This window comes from Melopsittacus undulatus, chromosome 4, assembly GCF_012275295.1.
Source record: "Melopsittacus undulatus isolate bMelUnd1 chromosome 4, bMelUnd1.mat.Z, whole genome shotgun sequence".
Taxonomy (NCBI): Eukaryota; Metazoa; Chordata; class Aves; order Psittaciformes; family Psittaculidae; genus Melopsittacus; species Melopsittacus undulatus.
The window spans coordinates 65,095,608-65,120,125 of record NC_047530.1 but is presented as its reverse complement, the minus strand read 5'-3'; the positions used below and the strand labels follow the sequence as shown (position 1 = coordinate 65,120,125).

The 24,518-nt window shown below is 39.4% G+C and overlaps 1 protein-coding gene across 1 annotated transcript in view; it reads left to right on the top strand.

The window, feature by feature from the left end:
* JMJD1C (jumonji domain containing 1C) overlaps positions 1–23,916 on the top strand; it is a 56,256-nt gene extending 32,340 nt beyond the window's left edge. The window contains exons 9-24 of the mRNA XM_031053295.2: positions 1,860–2,061; positions 3,772–3,986; positions 5,013–5,165; positions 7,966–8,055; positions 9,425–9,552; positions 9,736–9,949; positions 10,440–10,654; positions 11,090–11,368; positions 11,743–11,911; positions 12,288–12,378; positions 12,487–12,617; positions 13,770–13,892; positions 14,930–15,069; positions 17,049–17,225; positions 22,538–22,669; positions 23,011–23,916. Coding sequence (XP_030909155.2) covers positions 1,860–2,061; positions 3,772–3,986; positions 5,013–5,165; positions 7,966–8,055; positions 9,425–9,552; positions 9,736–9,949; positions 10,440–10,654; positions 11,090–11,368; positions 11,743–11,911; positions 12,288–12,378; positions 12,487–12,617; positions 13,770–13,892; positions 14,930–15,069; positions 17,049–17,225; positions 22,538–22,669; positions 23,011–23,100 — 2,549 coding nt within the window. The 3' untranslated portion in view covers positions 23,101–23,916. The remainder of the gene's footprint in view (positions 1–1,859; positions 2,062–3,771; positions 3,987–5,012; positions 5,166–7,965; positions 8,056–9,424; positions 9,553–9,735; positions 9,950–10,439; positions 10,655–11,089; positions 11,369–11,742; positions 11,912–12,287; positions 12,379–12,486; positions 12,618–13,769; positions 13,893–14,929; positions 15,070–17,048; positions 17,226–22,537; positions 22,670–23,010) is intronic.
* Positions 23,917–24,518: the final 602 nt, after the last annotated feature.

The following is a 24,518-nucleotide window of genomic DNA, read 5'->3' as shown; positions in this document are numbered from 1 at the left end:
ACATGTTAGGTCTTTGCCCTTTGCATTGTTTGCAAAAGATTTTTTTTGGTGGATTTATTGTAGAAGAATTGCTTAACTAAGTTCAGGGAAGCAATAACTTCTTGTTTTGGCTAGCAGTACCTGACTATAGAAGTGATATATGATAAAATGTATGGAACTGTTTCATGGAATTTAGGTTTGGAAATGGGTCGTAACGTTGCGAGTCACGCAGCCTGTGTCCTGCACATTAACTGTTTGGGCCATGGCAGCAGTATGCATATGCTTACCCTCCTTTTGAAATCTTAACAGACAGGGGATCTTTCTGTCTCTCATACTTGACCAATTGAATAGTTGAATGTAGATAATCCTGTCAGTTTATCTTGGGGGAGCTTTGCTGTAATTTCTGAGAGCTGGTCAGAGATTTTCTTGCTGAAAAGACTTTCCATAAAGATTTATACAAAACATAGTCATCCTTGGGGAGCTTTCAGGAAAGAATGGGTCCTCACTGGATGGCTGCCTGGGCTCCCTATAGGTGGTTGAAGATAACTGTGCTTCAGGATCTGGAGCTTGATGGCGGTTTCACAATGTGGGTGGTATCTGGATACTGCCAGGGTTGAGAGCTGCTTTGTCCTGATGCTGTTTCAGAAAGCTCTGGGAGCCTGTGTGTTAGCCAGAGTGCTCCGAGCTCCAGGCTGCAAGGCTCCCTCCTGCAAAGTAAGGCATTTTACAGTCCTGCAAGCCCTGGGGATCTTCCAAGTTCCTGCCCACAGAGCTTGAAGTCTGGCAGATTCCAGATGACACCCAGAGTCTCTGGTTCCAAGGCAGAAAACTTGGATTTGGACTAGCAAATCTGCACTTTGGCCTTTTCTGTTCTCAAGTTTTAATCCAGTTACAGTGACACTCCTTGGATGAGTTTGGAGTGCATTTTGTAGGCCATGAACCGAGGCATAGGCAGACTCTCATTTTGCAAAGTTTGCACAAGTCATCTCTGGTAAAATACAGATCTGGACCCAGGTACCAAGTCCAAAGTTAACACCCTGACCTCTCTGTCATTCTACATCAGATCCCTGTTTACAGGGCATGAACTTTCAAGAGCAGTGGTAACTGAAATGACAGGTACTTTGTCTATGTGCAGATAAAACTGTACCACTTTTAAGTCACTAAAATGAAAACCTGGTTAAAAACCAACAGGGTTCAGTTTCAAAATGTGTATGTGAAAACTGCACATATTACTCAATAGATCTGCTGCTTGTGTTTAACTCGATTTCAGATCTGCTGACTTCCATATTGAAAATGGAATTGTACTGCTTAGCCTTGCAAAGCTAACAAACTTGACAGTAAATGGGTTCTGTTCTTCCTTATGCTGGATACTTTATGTTAAGTTCAGATGAGGTACATGTTAATAGAGTGTTCATCTGTAATCATACCTGTAACCCTCAGCAAAAATAAATTTTAAAGAGGCAGGATTTTTTTTAAGCTTCCATTCATTAAATTGTTGCCTTTTTTTTGCATACATCTTCACTTGAAACAGAATTCAAACCTTTCTTGTCTTGGGGTGTTGTGTTTCTTCATTTATTTTGTAAGAAGGAAATTTTGAATATGGTTTTAGTGGAGTATGTGGTGAACAGTACACAAATAGAGTGTCTTAGGTATTTCTGGTACCTCAGCAGGTAGTTAAATGTGCTCCTGTCTGTCTGAGTCTAATTGGTAGCTATGCTTTTAAACTTTGGCACTGACAAAAAGACAAATAGAAGTAATAATGGAATATGTTATGCAGGTAACAAATGCACTTTCAGAAATGTTGAATACTGACTGATCTGACTGGGTTCTGCAAATCAGGGCTGCCAGCGTCTCATGTGAAACTCTGCTTCCTTTTGCAGCTGGTATACCTCGCTCAGTGTTAAAAGACTGGCGCAAAGTAAAGAAGCTGAAGCAAACAGGAGAGTCCTTTTTGCAGGATGATTCTTGCTCTGAAATAGGACCAAATTTGCAAAAGTGCAGAGAATGTAGGTTAATAAGAAGTAAGAAAGGAGAAGAACCATCTCACTCACCAGTATTTTGTAGATTTTACTACTTTCGGCGGTAAGTACTGCTATTTTCCTGATAATGTGTTTTAACTGTTAAAAATAATACTGGCAAAAGACTTGCATGCTTTAAAGTTTGTCTGATTTTTCTGGCTCAGTCAGTCTGTCTGATAAAAGACATTGTCTAATTTAATAATATTTACATCTGTATTTCTTCTTTTGTGGATTGACTTCATTGCAGCTTTATAGCAAAGACATCAGAACATCTGCCCAGTGTACCTTAGGCAAGCAGAAAATACAGCACATCATCATTACAGAGGTGTCTGACATTTGAAGTGGGATTTTCAAAAGGCATGCTTCAGTTATTCTGGACAAGTTGTGTACAACCACTGAGTTGCACTTACCTGTAATTGTTCTGATGCCAGTATATGGTGGGAGTGCTGCTCAGTGTTTTCTGGGAGTTCTCTGAGGACAGAGAGTGTGACCTCCTTTTTTCAACATTAATGGCTAATCAAGGGAAACTTGCAAGTCAGGAAGAAAATTTCCCAGGGTGCAGCATCATGTACATGGTGCACGCAGCACAGCTATCAAGACAGAACAAAACAGCTTTAATTTGCACGTGGGCCATGTTATCACTATATATCCATCTCATTTTGGACAGGCAGTTGTTCCCAAGATTGGGGTTAATATTTTATAGTGAAGTTTTAGTTACAAGACTTGGTGTGGTAGTCCAGGATTAATTTCAAGGTTGGACTCTGAATACCTTCTGTGTAAGAATATTTGCTTCCTAATGTAGCAGTATTGGAGTTCTGGGGTTTTCAACCCTGTTTAAAGGAGAGAATATGAGTAATGAAAGTTTTGCCAATGTCTTAAAACACAGTTACGGAATTTAAAATTTTGAATGTTTTGAATCTATTGTGGTAAATTTTATAGCAGTTCAATTATTTCTATTGTATTTAGACAACAGGACTTGAATTGTAAACAAAAATTGCACAGCAGTTGGAAGTTGTACCAGAAAAATTCTCATTTCTTCTTGTTCATTAAGTATCTAAGTATCATTTTTTGTACTTAGTTCTGAATTCAGGACTATTTTACTGTCATGGCTGTAAAAGTCCTGGACTATTATCATAATTGCATGTGAATAATGAAGTATCCTGTATTATGAAAGATGGAATATTGTCAGTACTTAAAAATAGGCTAAATATAGCCAGGGTTAGTGGAATGGTACCAGGTAGGATAAAGGAAAGCCTTCAGTTATTTTAAAGATCAGGAACTAGTGGATGTAAAAAACACTATTAGTGATTTGTTCTGCTTAGGAAGACTTCTGTTTTTTGAGCATGAGAGCAGTAGGACAAAAGAGCTATTAAATATTAATCAGGCAGAGTGATTGCTGTCACAGACACTCCAAAAATTAAAGGTGGGGAATAGGCAGAACCAAAATCTGTCAAAAAAAAAATAAGAAGAGAGAGAAATAAGATAATTTTTCTGTCTGGAATTTTAAAGCAGTAGTAAATGTTAGAGAATTATAAGTAAACTGAATGCAAGATGTGCCTAGGAAGTTAGTTCTAGTTTTCATGCTGTCTTACTCTTTAATTTTAAAACTGGTTTTTGGCAATAGGATTTATTTTTAAATTAAAAAATATGTCAGGATGCTAAAAAGTTAAACTTAGTTGTTGTAAGACATAAGCAGTAAGGTAAATTAGGAAGTAAACTGTAAGTCGCAGAATGTAATGATACATGCAGTTCAACTACTTGTTTTCATTTTTAGGTTATCTTTCAGTAAGAATGGAGTGGTTAGGATAGATGGTTTCTCCTCTCCTGATCAATATGATGATGAAGCGCTGAGTTTATGGACACATGAAAACTATGAAGATGATGAACTGGACTTAGAAACTTCTAAATACATTCTAGATATCATAGGTGATAAATTTTGTCAGTTAGTAACATCTGAGAAAACAGCCATGTCCTGGGTAAAAAAAGATGGTAAGTCAGTCTGAAGTGCTCTTACATGTTCTGTAGTTCTACTCAGCTGTTTGCATTCATTGTGACCTACTCCTTCCTTTTGAGTAGTTCACTTCACTGGACTGTCACATGGGATTTTCCTAGGCTATTTTGTAAGAGAGTATGTTGGTAAGGGGCAGGGATCATCTTCAGTGGGCCAGCCTATTTCCCCCTCCCTGTGCTGACGGCTGTGCTGGTCCAGGACTGGGGCCAGGCTGCTGTTGGGTTTGGAGCAGCCTCGGTTCCCAGCTTGGCCTCCAGCTCTCCAGCCAGAGCAGCGAGCTCCAAGCCAAGGCCCACAGTGAGCCAGGTACTGACTGCTGCCAACAGACAATGTGTTTCTGACGTGTCTGCTTCCCAAAACAAAGGAGAATAATGTGACAGCATGGGTCCCACAGAACATGTGCTAACACCGTCACCTCCTCCTCACCAAAGCCACAGTTAGTCTATCCTTCTGGTCCATAGCAGATGGTCCCAGGTTGGAAACAGGCTGATGGCTCCACTAATTCCAAGCAATAGGAGGAGGAGGTGGGGCAGAAAAGCAGAAGTACTTCCAGGTCTCTGGGACAGGCACTCTCCCTGCTCTTGCTGACCTTTAGCTGTTCAAACTCACTAGTTTGGCTGCCCTTGAGATTAAACATGTCCTATAGGCAGTCAGGTGAAAAACCCAGCTTTCCTCATTACATGGGGTAAAAGTATATGTTAGAGAAGTTTGTCATACTTGAAGCCCACTCATGTTAAGCAGGAATATTCTTTCTGTATTATTTTAGTCTGAGCTTTTTGAATGCTTTCATTTCTTTACAGTGTATCAATAGTAGATTTGATGGAGTTGTGGAATGCAGCTAAAGGAGTAGATACTGATGGTCTGTTTATGAAGGATCACTTTCCTCTGCTCACACCCATTTGCATCTGAGGGGAAAATAACAAATGTTTTGCCTATAAAAGCTATTCATACTGTACTTTGCATTTAAATTTTAGTCGGTTTATTCTGCTTATTTTGTATTTCAGCCAAAATTGCATGGAAGAGAGCAGTGAGAGGAGTCCGTGAGATGTGTGATGCATGTGAAGCCACATTATTTAACATTCATTGGGTCTGCCAGAAATGTGGATTTGTGGTCTGCCTAGATTGTTACAAGGCAAAGGAAAGAAAAAGTTCTAGAGGTCAGTTCTTTATGAACTAGAGTATTGTATAGGCTGTTTATTCTCATTTGTTGTAGAGCTGCTGATCCACCAGTGTAACTGCCTTTCTCTTAAGTGTTAAATTACTACTTGTGTGTTTAGGTTCTCTTTGCCTCCTTTTTTGCGGGTCAGCATAGAATCAGTCATTCAGAAAACAACTGCTGTGGGGGCTATTTTAGGTCTCTGTCTGCTTTTCAGCCTTTTTGTGTGGATTGTCTTGGGTTGCTTGTGCCTTGCCCCTCAAGGTTAAATCATGTTCTTCGGCTGTGAGTCTGGCTTTCCATTACACCTCCCTGCTCTATAGTAACTCACTGCTGTTAAGACTTGCCCTGATTTAAGTGCTTTTTTTGAGTCCTCCCTTCAGACATACATGGTTTGTCATATGGGCTTAGCAGCCTGCTTTTTATTATAAAAAGAGAAAGAAAAATACTTCACATAGTATTTAAAATGCGTGTTAGTGGAGGCTTCATGGTCCAGCAGCCTACACACATACCCTGCTTATTCTGTGCTTAAATGGAAATGTCTAGTGTAGACTGTAGTGAAGTATAACAAGGTTAACTTGCAAACGTATGACTTCTGAGTGACCAAGCCTATTTGTAATTGAAAGGAGGAATGGCTTGGAATCTTCATCTGATCATTGAGCCCTTGACTGTGACATGGGTGCTCAGACTGTTTGTTGGAAAGGACTGCTTTCCCCTGTGTGGCAGGCATTGTGCCCTGGCATAGTCCTGCAAACACTGCGCCAGGAACCAATTCAAGTATAATGCTGTTTTGAAAAGCATTTCTGTGTTTGTCAGAGCAGCATAATGTCACAGATGTGAAATGTTAGTAAAATAAAGTTTAACATTTAGATGGTGAATCTTTGATAAATAAACTTATCCATTTTGTCCTTGGCTGGCAGTGAGAGGCTTCCTACAGTGCAGTTATAGGATGTTCCCAGAGACTTCCATCAAAGCCTGAAGCTTCTAGGGAGCTAATGTCAGTGTTTTCCAAAACCAAGATCAGTTGCTAATGCTTTAAGGCTGGAGGCTGTTTCAGCAATTCTTAACTGGCTTAAGTCTGTGAGTGCGTGTATGTGTGTATCCATCTGACGTGGCTTGGGATATACGCTGAACATTATTTACTGTAGTGGGAATATGCAGTCAGAGGCTTTTTATAGCACGTGTGTTAACCAGCCAGGAAAATCTTAGTAAAATGTCTTAAAAGCTTAAAAAAGCCGTATGCAGAAGCAGGCTTCTTTTCAATTTTCTAACAAGGAAGACTTTCTCCTTACTGTTCATCACGTTACATGCAAAAGCAGAAGTATGATAGCTTCCTTCTCTGTGGCTTTATTTCTAATGATACTGTAGGACTCATGTGAACTGTCTCTCTTTTGGCAGTCTCTTACAAAGTTCAGAACCACCCACCCATTTCTATATAATAGCACCTTACATTACACCATTTTTCCTGGAACCGATAGTTGTTTTTACAGTTGCTAAATGTAACAGAGGATACACTGGTTTTTCCCGGCTTCAGCAGGAATGTTAGAGGTTTGAATGTTTCATACTCAGATACTTATCAATGATTTCTCTCATTACTACATGGATGAATGAATATGCATTCATTGTTATCTTCAGACAGTTCATGGCACCATCAAGTGGAATGCCATGTTACGGCGTTTCAGTGATGATATACGTTAAGTAGGTATATGCTGGTTTGGTTTTTTATTTGATTTATGTTTGTGGCCAGTCCTGTGTTTCGTTAAGAGTTTCAAAACCTACAGGATAGCTAACAAATTTCCTATGTACCTGAGAAGAACATCTGGTATGTTGCACATCTATTGCAGTGGAAGAAAATAATGCTTTAAATGTGCTAAATGCTTCCTGTAGTGTACTTCTTAGTTTACATTGCTACAGCTGAACAAACTAATAAGAAGGTTTGAAGAGCCTGTTAAAAAACTAACAGTTCAGTGGATAGGGAACAATACTGGGGATTGAGAGAGAAACTGTATTTCTGTTTCTGCCCCAAAATCACATACCAGATTGGTGACCAGTGACTTGGTCAGACATTTGTTTCTGTCATTCTTCCTCTGTCCTATCTTTACACTCCATATTTTTCTGGTAGGGCCATCTTCCTGAAACGTCATAGGAAGCCTCTTTCTCCTACCAGTTAGGCCCTCTCTGCTGCCACAAACAGTTTTTAACCAGTACATAGAGACTTGTGGTTTCCCAGTTGCTTTAATCTGACATGAACCTGTGATGCAAATTCTGTCACTTTGTGCCACCATTAACACTAGTGGCAGCTGTATGGTAGGCTAAATCAGAGAATTGATTCAGTTTAAAAGTCCATCTTTTTTGCTTCTTTGGCACTCTGGTTGAAGACATCCACTTTCAGTTGGAGCGTGGATTGTGTCAAATTAAATAAACTGTACAATAGCAGCCTAATTGAGTCTCTTTACTGTATTAGAATTCATCAAGGGAGTCTCACTGCCTCAGTAGCAACTGTAAAGGACTTCAGCTTATGCTAAATTGGCAATGCATTAAATGTAATTAATGGAATATACTTTGAAGCTGAGGTTATTCGCAGGGATCTGTGCTACAGATGCAGCTATTTCAGATTTCAGTATTGTTAAAACTATTCTTGTTATGAAAAGTAGCTGTTGTATGCAAATATTTGTTATGCAAGGTATAAGGACAGAAGATTTACAGTATGTATAGATAACTGTTTCTAACTAAAAACTGAAAAATGTTAGTGCTGTCTTGTGTAACACTGAAGTAAAACAACTGGCAATGCTGTTTTGCAGATAAGGAGTTATATGCTTGGATGAAGTGTGTGAAGGGACAGCCTCATGATCACAAACACCTGATGCCAACACAGATTATTCCAGGCTCTGGTAAGACTACTTGCAAACAAGCAGGATGTGTTTTTTTCCCAGGCCTTTTCTGTAAAAAAAGGCCAGAGTTCTTTCTTGAAACTTCCCATTTTCCATTTAAAAACCTGCAAAATCTGTCAACTAATTGCAGGAAGGCAAGTGACTGAGCAGTTATCAGCAAGGGGCATTGATTGCGAAGAGAGAGTGTGCTGACATATACCTGAAGGGATTTTGGAAATAGGCAGTGAAGAAATTCAGGGTGTTTGTTGGGACTGTTTTGTACCTTTTCAGAGCAGAAGAAAACACCAAGAATGCACTTAATAAATCGGACCTTGGCTGTTAAATGAAAATCTTAGAATAGTATTGCTGAGGAACATTATGTGGCAACAGATTTTTGGGGATCTGCTTTTCACTGTTTTCTATCCCGCTCATCCACCCACCCACCAAAAAACAAAGATTCATGTGGTTTTTGTTGGACACCTGATTGAACATCTTAAAATGCAGTGAAGCAGCTTATGATAAATGAGAAACTAAGAAACAAAACAAACAAAAAAGAAACTAAACACAGCTAAATTCAGATCTTTTTCTTACAGCCAAGTAAGTTTTATGAAGAACTGTGGGTAGATGTAGTTGTTGTTAGTGCAGTTGCACTTGGGATCTCTGGCAGAATTGTTGCAGAGAATAGAAAATTCAAATGTGCCCTTAAACTTAAGTAAATTCCCAAGCTATTTTAAGCTGGAAATACAGACCCAGTGGTTTTGTTTTGTTTTTTTTAATGGTTTTCTGCATGTTAGTTCAGGAAGCAATGAAGGTTTGTTAGACCCCATAATAAATTCAAATTGTAACATTCCCCAGAACAGGTTCCAGACTGAAACTGTTCTAAATTGTGAAGTGAACCACTTATTTGGAAACAGCACAGAGAAGACTGCCTACCTAACCTCAGTTTTCTTCTTCTGTGCATACCCATTACCAAACAGCCTTAAATTGCATAATCACATACTAATTTCTTTGTCAAGATGTGGCTCACTTCAGTCTGTAGTTTGACAGTTTCATTAAATGAAGCAATGATGCACCCACTGAACAATGAGGAGTAAACAATAAATGACTGACTTGCTTGGTGTGCACCATGCAATAGGAATGCAGAGTGAAGGTTAGATTATTCAGAGGAGTAGTGTGCAGTTATTTAATGAAAGACCTTGTCTCTTTCTGCACAATCTTTAAGGTAAACTGGACAGTCTTTTTATAATATTTTTGAGTGTTAAATTTAGCAATTCTACAAGTTTGTATTTTAAAAAAGTTTAGAGATGGCATTTTGGCATCATGGTGTGTGTACTGTAAAGAGGGTGACAAAATGACTGAGAGCTGCTGGTGGTTTCTTTTTGTCTTCTAGTTTTGACAGATCTTTTGGATGCTATGCACAATATTAGAGAAAAATTTGAAATCAAATCCCATTGTCAGTGTACCAGCAAGCAGAGCACACCAGCTGGCAAGCTTCCTGCAATGAACGGTGTGTCTCAGGTGAGTCTAAAATACGTGTATACATTGCAGTTTATTCAGGTGTTCTAATTCTTGTGAATTTTTGGTTTTGAGTGCTAGAAATTGTATTTTAATTTGCATATATGATGGTTAAATACTTGCACCTTGTCTTTGAAATATATTAAGGGAAAGTTACATATTTAAAAATAAATTTGTTCCTTACAGGTTTTGCAGAATGTCCTTAACCACAGTAATAAAATTTCTCTGTGCATGCCTGAGTCTCAACAGCAGAATACTCCTCAAAAGTCCGAGACAAATGGTAATACAAGTCCAAGGAGTGATGTAAGCACAGACAGCAAGTTAACACCACCCGAATCACAGTCACCACTGCATTGGTTAGCTGATCTTGCAGAGCAGAAAGCCAGAGAAGAAAAGAAAGGTTTGAAACTCTCATGTCATATATCCATGACTTTAGGGGCACTAGTGATAGATAATTGAATTAGGAAAAAAAAAATCACAGTTTTCTGTTCAACAAAAGAAGAGATGATGTTCTTTTCCCCTTTAATTTTAATCTTAAAACTGCAGTGCCTTCTCCTGGTGGTGTCAGTGTCAGTGTCTTCTTAACCAGAAGAACCACTGTTGGAATTGCATGTGTGATGTGGCAGTATTTCCAGCTACAGCATCTCTCATTTGTGACAGATGCTCAGCTGCATGTTTGAAATGCTGAGGGTGGCCTTTTCAGGGTCACACTGTTTCACTGTATTTTGAAGGATCTTGTTTATCCTCTGGTGTGTTTTCAGGTGAATGAAGTGCTAGTGCTAACAGTATATTATTACCACCACCACTATAATATACGGGATACTGGTGGTGTTCGTATGCCTGTATGGTAATACAACAGTGTAAACTTCAAATGATAATTTTTGTTTCAGAGAACAAAGAATGTCCTTCTGGAAAACATTCAAAGGAAGAGAAAGACCAGGATAATTTGGAATCCCAAAACTGTAAAAGCTCTCCTCCTGCATCCCAGAACAATGAGCAGGGCTCAACGTTACGGGATTTATTAACTACAACAGCAGGCAAACTGCGTCTGGGTTCTACAGATGCTGGTATTGCTTTTGCTCCAGTTTACTCTACAGGAACAGCAGTAAGTGTTGACAAGATGCATGGATTTTGTATCAGGATTTGCAAGTCTCTATCATTTATTTTGGTACATTGTAGTTAAAATAGTCTGATAGCTGTATTCCTTTAAAAGCTCATTTATAATTAAAATGTCGTGTGTGTGTGCACACACCCTTGTTCTAATATTTATGTTTGTTATATATAGTGATAATGGATTCATACAATGTGTGTGAAGTTAGGTAAAGCCTTAACATGAAAAGTAAAGGAAGATTCCTATTTATTGAGCTTTGTAATAACTGTATATTTCTGACTTTTTCTGTGTAAGAATGCATGCAGTTTTCTACAAAGGAAGTAGATAACTGCAGGCTTCTAATTGGTAATGTCGTTCTACTGCCAAAGGAATTGCATTAACTTCATTTGTTTTTACATAGTTTAACCATACATTTGTTTGCTATGATAGAGTGGCAAGAGTGGAAGGACTATGCCAAACATTCTTGATGACATAATTGCTTCAGTAGTAGAAAACAAGATTCCACCAAACAGAGCACCAAAGATAAATGTAAAATCTGAAATAAAAGATGAGCCAAAGGATGATAAAAAATGTATTCAGGATGACTGCAGTAAACGGTACAGTGACATTCAGTATTCGTGGATCTGTGATAAGCATGTTTTGTGGCTCAGAGACCATAAAAACAGCAACAACTGGAAGCTCTTCAAAGAGTGCTGGAAACAAGGAAGGGTAGGTATCGAGTCATTTGGTCTATAAAGTGACCTCAGTATAAACTCTGGGAGAGCTGTGTTTGAAGGATAAATTTGTCTAACTCCATGTTAGAAAATGTATTGTTAGCATCGGACAAAGGCTTGTCAGGTGTAACCTATATATGAACCTTGTGTAGTTTACTTCAGTTAACTGCTAATAATGAATGGAAAATTACTGTTATGGAGATTGAAAATGCAAAAACGTGTGTATGACATCATGGGTATGGTTGCTTTTGGAGGAAGTGTTAACAGCTCAGCAGGGCCAGGGTCTTCAGTGTATGTTTCAGCTGTATTTGTATACTACATTAGTTGAAGTAAAAGTATTGATTTTTAAATTTTATGTAATTTTTACAGCCTGTTCTAGTGTCCGGTATGCATAAGAAAATGAACTTCAGCCTGTGGAAAGCTGAGTCCATTAGTCTAGATTTTGGAAACCAGCAAGCTGATATCTTGAATTGCAAAGACAGTATTATTTCAAACACTAACGTCAAGGAGTTCTGGGATGGTTTTGAAGATGTTTCAAGTATGTTACTTTAAATTTATTATTCCATTGATTCTGAACAGAGTGTTAGAAATAGTTAAAAACATTCTTTGTGCATCTGGAGGCTTTGAAGAAACTTTTTATTGAAGAGAAAGATCTAGGTAATCTGTTTCCAGAGAACATGATGGAAACTTTGGTTTTGTTCCTTTGCAGGAGATGGATTAATATGCTAGTTAAGTCTGACTAAAATGTCATTGTTCCTTGAGTAGTTGAGTTTGTTTTGTATCATTCTCAAATCTCAAAATTAACTATCTCACATTTTATGGAGAACTTCATAGACATGTTCAGAATTCTGTTGTATATTTAAAGTGAAACACCTACAAGTGTATTAGTTTCGAGTAATTTCTGTTACTTGCAGAACGGCAGAAAATAAAAAATGGGGAGACAGCTCTACTAAAACTGAAAGATTGGCCTTCTGGTGAAGATTTCAAGGCAATGATGCCAGCAAGGTATTTGAGTTTAATATTAGATACTCTTAAATCAATCTCCATGTTGTTTTTTTTCTCTCTATGTAATGACACAAATTCAATTACTTTCTTCTTTCTTTTCTCCTTCAGATATGAGGACTTACTAAAAAGTTTACCCTTGCCTGAATATTGTAGTCCAGAAGGAAAACTAAACTTGGCTTCTCATCTGCCAGGATTTTTTGTCCGTCCAGATTTGGGACCCAGACTATGCAGTGCATACGGTGAGTATGCCCTAGAATTGTAGCAGTTACCTCTTCCTGAAAAGTGTAGAATGTTACTATGCTTGATAGAAAGCTGAGCTTACTTGGAGATAATAATTCACGGACAGTAGGAGAAATACTTGAGTGACTTGCATATTAACTGTACGTGCACCTCAGGCATGAGAGTCTTATTCGTGTCTACATTTTGTTCTATCTTTTCTTATGCTGTTATTGTCTTCTGAAGCATATAAATTGTTAGCTACTTTTACACAAGACAGACCCTGTCTTTAATAGTGCTGCATGGCAAAATACTTCCTGAAGTGCTACTGTACTCGTAATTCTGGTCATACATAAATCTCAGTGTATTTTTCATCATTTGCATTTATATTGTGTACCATACACTCAGAAACTTGTTTAGAAAAGAATGTTTCTCTCAGACCTTTTCCAGCTGCCCCTTCTTTTCGAAACACATTTGTTCAGTTCTGTTGCATGAATTGTTACAATAGGACAATAAATTAGTTGTAATTTATAATGTGATGGCTTTGATTTAAAAAGTTCTCCAGATGTCCTTTAAATAAACGTATAGGCAATAGTGATCAAGTCATGGGTCTGAAGAACAGACTCATTGGTGGCACACTCATGTAATATTGCTGCAAGACTTAAGGTTCTGAAATACCCTTTTGACTTAAGCGCGTATGTTTTCACCTCTTGGAACTGAAATTAATTTTCCTCTTTGCTTGGGGATCTCTTCTGATTATGAGCTATGATTGCAGACAGGCATAAAAGTGACAAATTTGAATTGATTCAATGACCATGTGTATTCACTGTACTTATATTCTGCCCCAAAAAACTTGAAAGGCTGGGAAGCCACACAGTCATCAGGGAATGTTCATTGACTGTACTGCTGAAATGTGCTTTGCTCTGACACAACTGCTACGTAGGGACAGTTAACCTGGCCTAAGAGATAACTCAAGGTCTCTGCTAAAAATAGCAAGGGAAACAGAAGCATGTTTGTATATTTCAGTATTTTCACGTTAAATCCTGCCTGTACATAAGATGCTTTTCTGCGATGCTTAGTGTACTTTTGGAAATCTTTTCTCGGTTGCTGTTGCATATTTCTTTTTGAAGGTGAATATACAATATAACAAATCTTAATTTTACCCTGTTACATAGGTGTGGCTGCTACTAAAGACCATGATATAGGAACCACAAATCTGCATATTGAAGTTTCTGATGTTGTGAATATCCTTGTTTATGTTGGCATAGCAAAAGGAAATGGAGTACTTTCCAAATCAGGTAAACGCACACTTTGTAAGAGACGTAGGTGGACTGAATGATCTGCCACTTTTAAAATTGATGTTCTTCTGAAGTAGATGAATTATATGTCCATAAGTACTTGCTTAAACCTGGAATTTTCTGTCTTTCAGGAATTAGCACACACATTAATTCTTCATAAAATACAGTGCGGTTCATGAATTATGATATGGCATTTCAAACTCCTTTCACTTTTTTTTTGCCATTACCGATAATTGATGTACTATTCCTGTGCTAGTACTGGCAGAGCTAATGAAAGTGCAAGATGAAGAATTTTCTCTGGAAACTGTGGTAGTTCTAACAGTTATGTCAGGATGATGTATTTGCCAGAGCTTGTGTTTATTCTGCTCCCTCTGGATGCACTGTGTTTGCTCTATTGGATTTGGACTGTAATGTAATTTTTCAGCACCAGAGAGCTGAAATTGGTATATGTTGCTTGTCTGTATGAGGCTTATTGCTTATGTGAAACAGTTTTTAAATCACTGAAATAGTTTTGTTTCTCTCCCCTTATTCTTTCATCTTCTTATTCCATAATCAGCAAATGTAGATTTTGGGTGTGACTTAATACATCAGCAGTAAGGTTTGCTGTCTTTAATTTGCTTTGTTTTCAGTTGTGTGTGCGCTGAGTTAATCACAGCCAAAATTGAGCATACTGGGAGAACTCTAGGTTCTTGACTAGCTGCTGCAGAGCTGCACATAAAACACTGCTTTTGCTGACTGTAGGAAAATGCCTTTTTCATCTGTAATTTTTTGGTGCCAGCCCTGCTTGTTTATTTCAGGTGGGCAAAATGTGTTCATCGAATTTAAAAGATGTAAAAAAAAGTTACCGTAAAAATAAGTTTTTAAAAACTTTTTGTCATTCTTTTTCTATATGAGCACCAAACAGAAAGGTAACCTGGGGGCTTCTGTTATATTCAGCAAACTTTGATCTGCTCAGCCTCACATAAGAACTTTTAAAAGGTGTTTAGTTTTTGCTCTGTCTCTCTTAAACAAACAGAAACATTTTTGTTGAATTTTAGGAGTTTTGAAGAAGTTAGAAGAGGAAGATTTGGATGACCTTTTAAGGAAGCGGTTGAAAGATTCAAGTGAATTACCTGGTGCTTTATGGCACATTTATGCTGGCAAAGATGCTGACAAGATAAGGGAGTTCCTGCAAAAGGTTAGACTCATAATATGTATTTTCTAAGTATAATGCAAGTAATGGGTAAATCAGAGAGGGCTGGCAAAAACTACAAATCCCTGTGCTTAGGGAAAGGAGGAAGGGAAGCAAAATGCTTTCTAGCACTTAAATTATAATGTGCAACATCATCAACAGATAAATGGTACAACATGGTACATATTTGCTTCTCAAGAGTTACAGGTAGCCTGCAAACTCTGGAGGCTCAGGAGAACAAAGAACATGCCTTGGCTCTTAGTGAGGGTGGAAACAGTGGGGGATAATGCACCCAAGGGCAGCAGACTTGTTCAATATCAGCTACAGTGCAGATCTTCCTTTGGCAGCCTTCCAGAGAACCACAGCAGAACCTTTCAGGTCATTACCATGTAGGATGAATATCCATTGATAGCATTAAATTTAGAGATACCATCACAGAAGCTGTTTTCTGTGTCCTGTCTTCAGCATGCTTTCATGTTCTAGAAGGCAGTCCTGATGGATGAGAGAAATATCAAAATACCACTGAAGTGGTCCCACAAGGAAAAGAAGTCTTCACTGTCTTCTGCTGTGGGAAAAAAATCAGATACATTTTAATGGGCTAGACCAAAAGGGTCCATAAACAAGCCAGAGGCCAAAGGTCTCTACTGTGAGCAGGAAGAGCCCGAGAAATTTAGCACTAATAATTCTCGTGGACAGTGAGGCACTGTTTCAGTCCCAGGGCAGCTCTCCTCTGATGACTCAAACATTTCTCTTTGGCAAGCTGAACTGTGGGGAAAATTGAGCATTAGTAAATAAAATAAAGCTAATTCCAGATGATGAAGAATTACACAGCAAGGCTTTTCTGTTCATTCACAAAGTACATGCTCATAAAGTAAGTGGTGGCTCTTTTTCCTTTGGAAAAGAGAGTTGTGAATAAAATCACAAATGCAAAGGAATAGGTGGACAGTTGGGTATTATTCAGAGTTTCTTCTTTCAGAGCAATTAAGAGATACTGTGGAACTCTGAGAGCAGCAGGTTCAAAGCTGAAGCACTTAAGATGCTATGTTAAAGTTTGTCATTTGCTGCCACTGCCTGTATTTGTGGTACGGTATTTTTGAAACAGTGAATTGGAGAGGAGTTGATGACGACCTTTGGACCACTTCACCTACTGATAAGAGAAAATCTCAGTATCTTATTAGTACAGAAGAAGGGTGATAACACAAGAACAGTTTCAAGCTCTGCATCATATTAAGTATATTTAATATAAATATGAATAAAAATGGAAGATAGCTGGCCCCTGAGTCATGACAGGTTGGATTAGTGATGTGTTTTTTATCTTTAGTCACTATGACTGGCAATTAGCAATAGATTAAGGGTAATATTTGTTCCTTTATATTTAACTTGATGACAAATGGTTGTTGTGGTTAATTCTACTGCTGTCAGCAAGTTGGGTTTTTTTTATGTCCATTATCTTTTTATGGATTCCTTGATGGGATGGTAGGAAAATAGCTTCTTGTTACAGAGTGGTTGAGATTGGAAGGGGACCTCTTGAAGTCCTTTAGTCCAGCCCCATTCTCAAGCAGAGTTGCCCAGCACCATATGACCCTTAGTTCTATCTGCTGGGTTTTTATTTTCCTGAGCAGGTGTGTGTCGGTGTCAAAAGTGAAGGTTGTGAGCTTGAGGGATTGGCAGCATAGGAACTCTTGAGGTCACATTTTATTTTCTTTATGAAAAGTAACACAAAGCATGTTGCTTATTAATAGATTGTTGTGCCAAGTTTTTCAGAGTTTTATATTATACACTTTGGAATGGGAGTCCTGTAGATGTCTTCAGCTCAGTGGGACTTCCCAGTTCCTTTTGAGGTTTCTTTGAATCCCTAACTAAAGTGTCATTTGGGTATTGGGAACACAGTAGTACTGCTTCATTAAGTTAGGTATGCTTACAACTCATCAGCAAAAAGCTCAGCTTCTTTTGAAAGTGACTTGGGATCTTTTCTCTACTTACAGATAGCAAAAGAGCAAGGCCTAGACCTTTTACCAGAGCATGATCCAATACGTGATCAGAGTTGGTATGTGAACAAAAAACTTCGCCAAAGACTTCTTGAAGAATATGGTGTGAAAACTTGTACGGTTATTCAGTTCCTTGGTGATGCTATTATTCTGCCAGCAGGAGCACTGCATCAGGTAACGTACATTTGCTTAAAGACACAGGATTAAATAACCATAAATACAATAAAATAACTTTTTTCAAGGACATAACTGCACCTGTACTGAAAGTAGATTTTATTTTCTTACTGGTTAGTGTATAGGTATTTATAATAAGGTATATCTGCTTGCACAGATGACCAGCCAGTACTACCATAGAGCAACTTGAGCACTTGAGATGATATTGTTCCTTTTTTTCCTTTAAAATGAAAAATGACCATGCTATTACCACTTTTTTTCTGCATTTAATTAGCAGATTTCTAAATAAACTGGTGTAGTTTTGGCAAAGTCAGGTTAGTGTTTGGTTTGTTTTTTTTAATTCTAAACTGAAAGTTAACTTAAACACAGGCGAAGCAGGGAGAGCAACCCAAGCAGATAGAAATACCTGGATGTCACATGTCATTGTTTCTGTCTTCATCCATAGGAGAACTGTAGAAACAGTTTGTGTGTAACAAGATGTTTCTGTAACAGGATTTGGAGGTTGTTTGCCCAGTCTACATTAAGTTACTTCTTACACAAAAGGTACATCCATCACCAGGAGTCATCACTGACTCTTCAGCAGCTTTCCTCACCATCAGAAAGTGTCATACCACCTTTGCAGCAGCTGGGAGGGTTTAATTCTTAGTTATGTAAGAACAAGTACTGCCAGTAGGGCAGTTCTCAAGAAACAGTATGAATATGTGGCAAGCTTCATCCTCTCCTAGCACATCGGGTTCGTTTGCTTCATTTTGTTTGGTGTTTGGTTTTTTTAAATCTATTTTTTACTCGTAGTCTGCAGACTGCTTGGTGAAAAGAGGAAGAAAATATGATTGTTCAGATATGATTTGGGAGCATTCTAGGTTTATTTCTTTCTTCACTCCGTGAACCTTTCCCTGTTTAACAGGAAATAGAGCCTGCTTTCTTGCTGTCTTGCCAGCTGTCAAGCACCACTAATTAGGTAGCTGACTATCAAGGAATGAGGAGCCATCCCCACCCTGTAGTAGGAGTTGTAAACCATCTTGCTGTTAAGATTTATCATTGATCTCCACCTGGGTTCAAGAAAGGCCAGGCCTTTCTGCAGAGAATGCTGTTTGGTTTCTAATCTGCAGATAAGCTTGCATCCACTGCCTGTTCTGGGCAGAGAGGAAGCAGTGGCTTAGCATGTCACCATGACCAGAGCAGTAGGGTTTTCTCTGGGAAAAGAATGACAGGGTTGTAGTAATGACAGGTGTTACGTCTTTCACTGTCTGCTGGCTATGTCAGTTGCTGGGGCGTGGAAATCAACAGATACCTTAGAAGACTAGACTTCTTTTTTGTTGCAGTGAGTCTTCAGATCATTTCACATGGCCGTATGTTAACCCTGGGTGATCTGTTTGGAGTTGGTTTCTGGCAAAAGAAATAAAGTAAAAAAAAAAAATAAAAAAAAGGCCCAAAACAACCCAGGTGCCCAGATCTTGGTTTGGTATAGATTGTCTTTCCCTGTGTCATGTCTCCAGGGCCTGAATGAATGTCTGGCATTGATGTTATTCTTGGCTATTTTTAGGCTAAATCAGTTAGGACACACAGAGTCATGTTGCATCCTCCAGCAGCCTTACTCTGTTCTCTTGAAACACAGGAGATATCCCAGACATAAGAGTGAAAAAGGAGCTCACAGAAAATAACAAACGTACTGGGAAATTTGTTTTGTGTAGCATGTGGCATATAAAGGTATAAAGAAGGTAAAACATGAAGTAGGAAGACTGTTTCAGGCTTCCCTGCAGTTCATAGGTTTAAGGACCAAAAATAAGACCACTCTTATCTTTATCTCTTTGGCTTTAAACTCCAGATTGCTTTTGAAGTGGTAATGCTCTAGCTTCTGGCACCAAGGGGATAATAACATGGTGGTTTTAAACCTCAGTGGGTGAAGCTGAGAACCTTTTCATCTTCAGTAAGAAGTTCCTGTGAATCTGCCACGTAGGAGGAAATGAAAGCATCGTGTTCTTTCATGTACTTGTATGGTACTCTCTATATAAGATGCATAAATACTGACCTTAAGGATCAGCACCAACACTTCGTATATACAAAGCACATTTAAACACTTAAAAATAAGTCTGCACAAGAATGCATTCCAGGTTAAGTGTACATGTTAAGTGTTTCAGATTTACATGCGTGTCATGAATATTAAATAATTAAAATTGGATGAGAGTTGATACTAAATTTGGTAGTAAATTAACATTTTTATTTTTACTTGCTCGTTGTTAATGTTGTGGAGCAGCGAAAATTAGGCTGAGGGATGGAATTAGGGAGCCCAGCAGCCTGTGGTCACTGCATCCTGGAGCTCAGACACTTCCATCCTGTAGCCAGTTAGGATTGTTGACACACTGCTGCTTCTGACGCGCTGGTCTAGAATTTTATTGCGCTCACATGGAGGAGATTGTGTGTATTTCTTATATATATACACACACACACATATATGTATATACACACTATTTTTTCCCCCTCAGCTTCTATGGATTCGTGCCTTTTAAAGTATCTTGTTCTTAGTATTTTATGGTAGCATAAAGCATTCCTCTTGCTTTGCAGGTTTCCCCTTCTTCCCTGTGTACTTCCAGACAGCAGTCACATCCCCTTTGTGATCATTTCAACAGGCAAACTGTTCCAGTGGTGGGGTGGGAGGAGAGCCTCTCCTGTGAGCTGTGATGGTCAGAGTAGCCTTGTCAGTACCTCCTGTGGAAAGAATTGCTCTCTGGGGGAAACCAGAAATAGATACTGGACTGGTCTCCTCTGCAGATGCTTCCCTGAATGTACTGTGTCTGGTGTACTGCAAGATTTTCTCTCCTTTCTAGTTGGCTGTACAAGTAGGGGAGTTTAGCTTTGCATCTGGGCCTTGTTCTCTGTCTGGTGCTTGTAACAGCAAACCCTTAGCTCTGCTTGGAAACTTATCCAGCTGAAAAAAAGGGTGGTTTTTTACTGTTACTCTGAACTATTTGCTCTTTCTCCTGCTTCACTTTAGGTCATCCCCTATCCCAGTTGTCCTCTAGGAATGCCCTTTCTGGTTTTAATTTGGTGACTCTAAATTTGCAAAGAATTCTAGTGATAAATTAAAAGCTAGAGATACTTGAGTTGGTGATTGAAATGTGTTCGTAAGACTATATGCAAAACCTGTTCATAGTAGAACAGGTTATTACAATGTTGTAGCATTATCTTGACTTAACAGCAGGATTATATATTGTAAAATAACATGCTGGAGGTAATGTGATATCCTGGTGATGTTGCGATAAGGATGTAGGATAAAGGTCTGGGAGTTGCATATGCAGAGCTGCTGGGCTGAGCATGGCCCCAGAGCTAAGCCATGCAGGAAATGGCTGATCTCAGTGTGTAAGGACAGGAGGGAGATGGCTGTGCTGTGAGGAGCTGCAGTCACACGGATGGAGGTCCCTTTCCTCCCTGCCCACTCACCCTTCCCTGTCCTGGCCCAGGTTTGAGGCTGTTCCAGCTCTCTGCTGATCTCTGCCCTGCTGGAACACTGTTCCTCTGTGTGACATGGGCTGGGGAGAAGCTTTTACCTCTGTTCAGCTGGAAATGGCACAGTTGTGGAGTGCTGTAATCCTCCCCCTGCAAACCTCAGGGAATCACTGCTAAACATACATATTTGTGTGTGTCATTGTATCAGCTTGCATTATAACTATTATAAATAGAACTGCCTGTGGGATGTCAGCTCAGCATTCCCATGTTAAATACCAGACCGGATGGGTAAAATCTGTCTTCCCTGCAAAGACTTGCACACTGATAAGACAGGCCCTGGAAGGGAAGGAGGTTTAAAGCACAGCAGAATGAAAGAGGGCAGCAGATATTGCTCACTCTGCAGTGGGGGTGTGGGGGGAGTTGGTAAAACCTTGTCTCAGTCAGGAGAAGGTGAAACAGTGGTGTGGGATTTCCCCGGGGGTGGAAAGGAAAACTAGGGCGGGTGGAGACTTGAAGCAGGCAAGAAGCCTGAGAGGAGAGGGAGCAGTGGGCTGGAGCCAGCTGCACAGGGCAGGGGTGTCTGAGCCAAGCTCTAGGAAATCCCCCAAGTGCTGGCGCTTCTGCAGCTGTTCCCTTGCTCTTGGCTTCCTGCCCTTCACAGGTTGTGTGACACCAACAAACCCTCTTCCTCATTTCTGTTGTGATTGATTCACAGGAGGGACAGCTCTGCTTTGTCCTTGATGACTGCAAGGCTGCAGAAACTCCATATATAACCCTTGTGTTGAGCTAGGGATTACCTCTGGGATATCGCCTGTAATGGGGCAGGTTACCTTGTAAATGCTGTCTCAGACGGTGTTTCTGAAGAGGAAAGTGTGTTTCAAATGAAGTGCTGTGTCCTCAGCTATGTAGACCCCAAGGGTTTTCTGAAGGCCAGGTAACAATATAAATTCTTGAGTGTGCACTAAAAAAATCTAGCATTTGCTAGGCTCGAGCTTAAAATAGGCAGATCTTCGTCAGTGTTGAGCAGGGTGGGACTGTGTGTTTGCTGGAGTGGCCGGGGCTCTCCAGCCTCTGTAAGAGGCAAAATCGATGTTGCACAACTTCATGAGCAGTTGTTAGAATTCGGGGAGATAAGGTTTTTGACATGTGTGATATGTGTTTAGGGATGAAAACCTGATTCTGTACATTTCTGAAGAGGACAAACAGGAGTTGGTAGTGAGATCACAACCAGGAAGTGGCTTTTTCTTTCCCCTGTCCTCCAGGTATGACCTGTGTGGCAGGAGGTGGTGTCCATTTCTCTCAGTAGTTGCTTCTTACCAGTAAGAAAGTGTACTTACAGAAAACAGAACCTGCTCCTTCCCCCCTTCTGAACCTGCCCTTTGTTCAAGTACTTGACTTTCCAGTGGCAGTTCCTTCTCAGCAGACATGGCAGTTGTGCCTGGCAGAGTGCAGGTTTCCAGCATGCCTCCGTGGCCCAAGGAGCTATGTCCTGCAGGGCAAGGCTGCTGTGGAGTCAGTCTGTGCAGTGTTTTGGCCATGGCTGTGCAGCAGTAGCACATGGCAGCAGTGCCTGTGCAGCTGGTAAAAGGGTGGAATACAACACATCAGAGTATGTCGAATGAGTGTTGGAGCTGACTACAGGAAGAAGTGCTGAAGCACAGGCAGATGTGCATTGTTCAAAGTGTACCTTTTGCCAGAAACTAGGTTTCCTAAGATGCATACACTTAATTGCTCATTACATAACATATAGAGACGCCCTTCAGTCTTATAAGCCTGTGGTTTAAGAGATGTCAAGGCCCCCTCTCATCTTGGGTATTTGAGTAACTCCAAAGTACTAATTATCAGTCTCCTCTTGTTATTTTGGATAGGTGCAAAATTTTCACAGCTGCGTTCAAGTAACAGAAGACTTTGTGTCTCCAGAACATCTTGTACAGTCGTTTCACTTAACGCAGGAGCTGAGGCTGTCAAAGGAAGAAATCAATTATGATGATAAACTGCAGGTAGGAAATGAATTCTGCTCTGGAAGCTGTTGGGAATGCAGGGCATGCTCAGGCTCATTGAAATGCGGAGCAGTGTGTGGAGCTACTTCCTTGCTGCTGTTCACACAGAATAACAATGAGCAGCAGCATGAATGCAGGGGTGTAAATGACTCTCCCTTGAGCAGCTGGTTTTATTTATGCTATGTTTTGAAATGTGTAAGAAGGTGTTTCCTTTAGCACTGGCTTGATGTAACCTTCCTGGGTTTTCCATCCACTATGATTAGGGCTCAGTCTTAAATGTAGTCACTTTGCAGAGTTCCTTCGTGGAAGGCTGTACTAAAATCTGTCCAATGTTCTCGCAGGTTAAAAATATCTTGTATCATGCAGTTAAGGAAATGGTGAGAGCTTTGAAGATTCACGAAGGTGAACTGGAAGACATGGATGAAAACTGAGCACATTCTGCTTTTTTGTGGTAACATCAGCTGGAGGTTATTTTCTCTAATAGGTGAACAGTATGCACACTAATTTAAGCTTCACAAACCATCAGTGCCAAGAAAAAATAGTCATCGTATTTACTTGTTACTGACACTGCAGCGGTAGAGCTTCATATCACAGCCACTGTGATTACATGTTAGACTTGCAAACGATTCAGCAGCATTCTGCTGTCCTGTATTATAATGTACATGAAGTTTGTGAAATGTTAAAGATTTAAGATGATGTATTTATTTTTGGAAAAAAACCCACAAAATTCTATGCTATATTGTTGATCAAATGTAAATGTGACTTGTACAGTTTGCTAAAATAATTCAGATATTTTTCACTACATTGAGACAGTTACTGTGAGAGTAGGACACAAACACCAGCTATTGCCTGCATTTGGGATCTTGCTGAGTCCGCACAGCAGTCATGTCATAATCTGAAAATTACTGCCAAATAATTGTAAACTTTGTAAAATATAAAGTATATAAAGTAGATATTAAATACAAACACTTCAGTATTTTATTGAAGCTATTCAGTGTACAATTAAACGTTTTCAAAAGGTGTAATTTATTTAAAAATTGTCTCATTTTGGTAAAATTTATGTGAACTTTTAAAGCTTAAATATTAAACTTAATATGCTATGTAAATATATACATATATACATTCAATGATGTATTTTTTTAAAACATTGGCTTGCTTTAATTTGTTAAAAGTGCAAGTGTTACACATGCTTTGTACATTGAAGTTGAAAGGGGTTTTACATTTTCCATTAAAATGATTTTATCAAACCTTGTCTCCTGGTACTCGTTCTTTACCTTTGTGTCCCGTGTGTGACAGCGTGAGTCACTTGCTCACAGTGCCCTCGCTCCCAGTGCCACAGTGTGCTGCCCTGGTTCTGTGCACCGCGCTGCTCTCTCTGGGTTTGAGGCGAAACTGCGAGGGAAAGTGCTGAGCACCGCTCGTCACTGAGCCAGAGCACCTCTCCATAAGGATAAGACAACTGAAACGTCGTTTACGTTCTGCCTTTAATAACCCAGTGTTTACTCTGCATGAGGGAGGAGTTTCTATAGAACATTTTTTTACAGCATCTTGACTTTTTACAGCTGAAGTAATACCACAAAATCATGTTTTTTTTAAATTGTATCTGGTTTAATAATGCTAAATGTGAGAGCATAGTTCCAGCTCTTGGGGTTAGCTTGACAATTTGAAATATACATGGATTTAAATTATTAGAACTACGCAAATGTTTAGATTTGATACTAAATGTTAGGTGCAGCCATTAGCTCTTGATGTGTCCAAAAGGGTGTAGTCACCTGGTGACTGCTCCCACTCTGACAAGATCTGTCTGGGTTCTGGGTCACCAAAAAACCCAAAACAACCCAAGAAAACA